The sequence below is a fragment of the Nothoprocta perdicaria genome, unplaced genomic scaffold, assembly GCF_003342845.1.
Source record: "Nothoprocta perdicaria isolate Ctin4 unplaced genomic scaffold, notPer1 scaffold_104, whole genome shotgun sequence".
NCBI classification, from domain to species: Eukaryota; Metazoa; Chordata; class Aves; order Tinamiformes; family Tinamidae; genus Nothoprocta; species Nothoprocta perdicaria.
Genome location: NW_020454139.1, coordinates 1,224,543 through 1,230,719, shown reverse-complemented (window position 1 = coordinate 1,230,719; position 6,177 = coordinate 1,224,543). Strand labels below are relative to the sequence as shown.

Here is a 6,177-nt window from a genome sequence, read left to right as displayed (position 1 = left end):
TACAAGTGTATGTTGTGTTACTTAAAGCAGACAGTTTTAGTTCTGTTTTTCTTTTTTCAGTCAGAGCCCAAGGCTCCAAATGAGCTCCAAATGCCTTTGCCTTCCAGAAATAACACACTACAGTGTTACATCATTTTAAATGTTCACTATGATTTGGTGATATCTTGTTTTATATACAAGTATGTTATATTACAGTTCTTGTTATTGGTTTAAAAGATACATTTTGGAGAAATTTGTAATGAATTTCAATTCAAAAACCAGACAATATATCAGAGTGAGTTTTCACTCATAATGCAAGTGCAAGACCAAGAAAGTTTTTACACAGATAAATCATATAGGTTTTCCTATGCTAAAGCTTAAGTAAGTGCAACTGCAAATGCCACTTACTTACAAGTGCAAGTGATTCATACAGAATCATCTTTATGAATCCTGGATGATCCCAATATACAGAACATATTTACAAAGCTTGGCTTGAAACAGGATATCCTACCTGTTGCTATATTAACAAGTACCAGCAAGACTAAGTTTTTACTGTTTATATTTAAATCAACATAGACTTGTTAAAAATTGTAATATATGAGATAAATAAATGGAAATCACTGATACAAGTAAAACAGAAAATCAAACACTGAAAACATGGCTCRGAGGATTTCTTCCTGACAGCACTGGATGCAAGTCATCTAGAAATATTTTTATTATATGTTTCTCATATCCATCTTTCTCAACTCAACTTAAAAATCAGCATGCTTTATAAAATCTTAAAGTCATATTTGTGAGCAATTATTACTTTAATCATTTTACCACTATCTCCCATTCTGTTTTTAATAACTACATGAGAAATAAAGTGCTTATTAAGTTAGAAAGTGCACAATTGTCAGCTGTTAGAGTTATAAATAAAAATATTTAATTGCTCCTTGACTGTTGTGTTTCAATCTGTTAGTACCATCTTTGATGCATCAAGCGCTTTAAAGGTAAAAAGTTGAGACTGAGAGGAATGCTTTGGTTCAGTAAACATATTTAAATATTTACCATTCATATGGGTAAAACTTATGGTGTACTAACTGTATAAATAAATGTACGGCATACATTTCAGGTCTCAAAGTGAAACAGAATCAAAACAACAATTGCAAGACATGAAATTAATCAACCTCCCCACGGGCTTATATTTTTAAAACTATGTAAAAATGCTTTTGTTTTGCTCTTTTTACTATTTAGCATAAGCACAGATCTAAGTAAAAAAGTCTTCCAAAATCAAAAGTGCCTAATCTCCTTTAGTAGAAGAAAAGTATGTGAAAACTGATGAATGTACACATACTAGGTTGTAAATGGAAATTTTATGTAATGCCGTTCGAAATTCTTTATCACATCACTCAAATCAGCTTGTTTGCCCTCACTGATACAAGTGTCACACTAACTAGAACCAGACCACAGCATCAAAAAGGGCATACTTTACTTTTAATATGAAAATCAGGACAGCCTGATACTAATAAYGCAATAGAGATTCCTGTGTTAATAAAAAATCAAATCCAGAAAAAAAAGTCTGTGTTGCCACTAATTATAAACCTTGACTAGCGAAGGCTGTATAAATGGTATCAGTGCTGCTGAGAAAGTGTGTTTGCAAAAAGAAACTATTAGGAACTTTCAGCACAACGTTGTTCTGAGTAAGCTCAAGAAATTGGTACTTTATACCAGAAATCTAATTTACATTTAATTTCTCTTTCCTCTCCCCCTAAAAGTATCATTTATGAGGCAATAACAGGAAAACTGAACAAGAAGTTGATGCCAACACTGTTTGGTGTCCGGTTACTTCTATTCCAAAGCCATTCCGTGTGACCGATGTTACAGTCCCAGTCAGCACAGTATGACAGGATATTCTTTTAATTGTGCTTAACTTTTAGAACTTCACAAGTGACCTGGGCTCTGGCTAACTAAAAGGTCACAGATGTAATAATACACAATCACTTAATCACTTTCTTCCTTTGCTTTTTTCTCCAAGAAAAGACCTCACCTGTAGAGCCATATAATAATCATTCCCATCACCATCTTTCCAGTATTTACGTGCGGCAGTAATGGCTGTATAGAATTATTTGCTGTCATCAAAACACAGCCAACAATTACTTTTATTACATATTCCCAACAGACTTACTCTGGCATTTCAATAAGAGAAAGGATACATGTCAGTGAAATATAGAACATGGGCAATAAGAGAATCAAAGACTGTTAATCAAAAGAAAATATTAAGCATGTTAAGCACATGCTGCTTAGCATCTCAGTCTCCTTTGGATGCAGCAGCTATGGTTAGCTGCCCTCAGCTACTTATATTTCCTCCACTATGATGGTGCTTCAGTAACAACGATCATTTGTCTCATCATAGATTGGTCTAAGATTAATCTACTTAGAAATGGTATTTTACACACTGTTTTAAACGTAGTACAATGTGTTTATCAGCTTAACTTGTYTCCTTTTTCTTGCTATCATGTGCTACAATAACTTTGATGAATATCTGGCTGAGCTCATTACAGACAGACCACACAAATATTTAAGTGATATTTTTCTGCATAAGGTTAAATTGGATCCACATTTACTTACAAAGAAGCATATATTTGATGTAATCATTTAAACTACAATTTATCAACTATTCCCTGACAAATACGCTCCTTCAAATGCAACGAGAAAAAAAGAGAGTGCCAGAGTCTCTAAAATGATGATAGCATCAAAATGGAAATATAACATGCAGAGAACAGAAGGCTGCAGAAAAAAACATTATTTGTATCCATGATTATCAGTGAGAAAATTAGGAACGTTCCACATTAGGATCATTATTTACAAAGACTAGGCAGGATGATTTGCTTCAAATTCAAATGCCACTAGAAAGAGATAGAGAATAAATATATATAAAAGAAACAGTAATGTCACCTATGTCAGATGTGATTCATTTAAAAGATATACAGGAAATCGCAGAAGAATTTCTAAGTGTAGTCTGACATTATGTTCTTAAAATAGTCCTAAGTCTAATATTATAATATTAACTGAAGATCCTTGAAGAAGTAAACAAGAAAAAAAAAAGATTGAAATAGTCTACCTGTAATTGAAATAGATTTCAACAAAGTTCCACATTAAGAGCTCTTAAAAAAATTAAAAATGCTGTATTTTAAGGAGAAAAATATTTCAAAATCTGTACTTTAATCACACGATCAGGAACAACAAAACATCAGGCCCAATAAATGCTCCTTTTCCCGGATAAATCCAGAAACRTTACAGTTTTTTCCTGGAACTTGTTTCTGGGAACATGATGATCATTATTTTGGTTTTAATTTCACTTTTGATTTCTTTGTTCTTATAAATAATGTAACAATCCAGTTGCCTATTAACACCGTTATTTTTTTTTTTCCATAGGACACATAGAGATTCTGGACGAAAGCACTTTCTATTACCAACACCAGCAGTAGTTGTCATGCTATTGTATTAGCACAGTTACACAAATACCCCCCACTAAAGGCTGCCATCTCTTACAGAAGTGCCTCATATAGAGGGTTAACTGAAATCAAGCAGAAGTCATTTTTATAATTTAAAAAGTGGTCTAACCTGTTCTTCATATTTTGGAATCTGATGTGCTGCACTTAGTGCATCGCAAGCCTGCTGAAGTTGCTCTTCCAGCTGACAGATCTTTTGATCTCTTCCAAGTAACTGATCCTGAAGAGAGGCATAGTTCTGCTGCAGTTGGATTTCATTTGTTTTAACRTTTTCAAAACACAAAGTCAATTCATTATAGAGCTATTGGGGAGGCAGAAAAACACACAGATGAAAACGGGATTAGAAGTAACATCAGTGAAAACAACCATATAAATAAAGCAGGCGACGAGGCCACACAGATCCCACTCTTCCCTAGTTTTGATCATTCTTCATATTTGTTGTCCTCCTGCCTCCACTCAGCAAAGATGCTGTTTGCATTTGAAAATAATAACTGTAGCAGTAATATCAAATTTAAACAGAACTTAAAGAGAAGTTTTTTCAGAGAAGCACTATTTGCCCTGGAATCTTAGCAGTTTCAACTGGTTTTAAAGATGCTTATGAAGAGAGACAGGTATTCGCGAACCTAAAAATCTATATTTATTTCTTGATGTATTTACATAAAACATAGAAAATTTTAAAAACTTTGAAATACCTTTCACTGGGAAAAAAATTATATTGCAAGTACATAACTAACTATGCTATATAACATTTCTAACTTGTGGAAATAGTTTCATTTTTTAAACCAACACTTAATAAGGCTTAGATAATACATAACATGAATTCAGTAATGCTCACAGCATTTAAATAAAGGGTAAAACTGTTGTTTAAATAAATACTCTGTGGGATTTTTTTTGACATGAGCTATGAAACCCAAATTTGTTACCAGACACTTTTATCCCAACTGTTAYACAACTGTTCTTACTGAAGCCAGAAAATCATAATACTCTGTATACATTCTTCTGTCCATTATAACAGATGGATTTCATACATACCAAGTATTTCTATAACTACATGTAAACACAAATCAGCGTACATGTTATGTTAAATAAGAAAAAAACACAGAAAATAATATTTYTAAAGAATAACAGACCTTAACAATAATCCTCCATTTTTAATWTTTTTTCCTTCATACAAAAGCCTGAACACTGCTGGAAAAACAGTGTAATAAAGAAGTTTTTAAAAAAAAAAATAGTTAAATAACAGCTCGGATTTTGAGGAAATAGTTGATTTTGAACTTTAGTACACWAACATATTTTCTTCCAACTCTTTTCTTTCAAATACTTTATCCCTTTTTGACTGCATGTATTTCTCAAAATAAACAATTTTCCATCTGACTATCTAATTTATTATGAGCTAATCCGTTCAAGAATGTACTTGCTCAGCTGAYAGCTCTCATTTCTGCCACTAAATCCAAAAGAAACTAATTAAATATTTAAACTAGATTTTCAGACTCTATAAATAGATTGCATACCTAAAGGAACAATGACATGTAAAAATGTCATTTTCCTCTTGACAGGATCACTTTGCCAGCTTTACTTCATTTGCCACACATATCATCTTCCTTCCTCTCTTGCCTTTTGCCTGTTTATGTGATTTAGATGACCATCTAAACTGCATGGAAAAAGTATCAAAATGTAGGTTTGCAAGCGGTCTGCCTACCAGTTTGTGGGCAAATCTGGTAACAATAAATCCTCTTCCTCTTTCCTTCCTCCTGTGGCTTCCTACTCCCAAAATCATGTGGTTTTCTGCTCTCAAAATCCATTAGGAGGAAGTAGATTATTTCTTCCTTGTTCTTAGACATAACAGAAATCCTGTCTCTCAGGGTTAAATGAACTCTAAAGCCATGTATGTGAATATGTTAATCATTATTCTGAATCGTAAAATTTATTTTTTTTCATTGAAATGTTTGTACATACTGAATCTTTTCCTTTATTTTAAAAATGCTTTCATTACCTTTGAAAATGAAAGTTCAAAATTAGCCCATCACTTATGGAAAGGAGTATCACAGAGGAAAAATAAGCAATCCATTTATCAAAAACATGCATTTTTAGATAATGTCCTTCCACACGAATGGAATATCAAGACACAGTTACTTCCAGCTATAACTACATAAGCTCATTAGCTAGATCGTACTGGTATGACAATTTGCTAGTTTTATGACTAACAGCACTTAAGTGGTCGTAATTATAGTATTTGAAAGGTAGCATCCTAGTAAGATGAATGGAGAACATCAAAAATATGATGCTTTTTTTCTAGCTGGCACAGATCCTTACCAGCCACATCCCCTAATGTACCTAATGGGTATTTTTGATAGTCAGCATTTGTCAGGACAAGACAAATAGCATGTCTTTTACTTGCATAAAGTTTTCCAACCTTTCCTGCTTTAAAAACAACAAAATAAACAGATTTCCACTACAGTCAAAGCTAAAAGCTACGTGCAAGGGAAATTCATAGCATTCATCTTCTTTTACACTGAGTTTTATACAACTTCTCTAAACTTGAATTTACTAGTTCATAGGGCTAAGATTTGAAAAAGGGTATTTAACATCATGATAGTTCAAAACCAAAAATATATCTGCACAAAAAGAGATAGTTTAATCTACTCTTCAGAGATTACTTAAGCAGTTTACAAATTTCCATTTGGCTCCCTAACTTTTCATTTAT

General features: G+C 32.7%; 1 protein-coding gene across 1 annotated transcript in view; it reads right to left on the bottom strand.

Moving 5' to 3' along the window:
* Positions 1-6,177, bottom strand: part of CNTLN (centlein) — a 173,480-nt gene that overhangs the window by 110,320 nt on the left and 56,983 nt on the right. Inside the window, exon 8 of the mRNA XM_026044024.1 lies at positions 3,586-3,774. Within this exon, the coding sequence (XP_025899809.1) occupies positions 3,586-3,774 (189 nt within the window). The remainder of the gene's footprint in view (positions 1-3,585; positions 3,775-6,177) is intronic.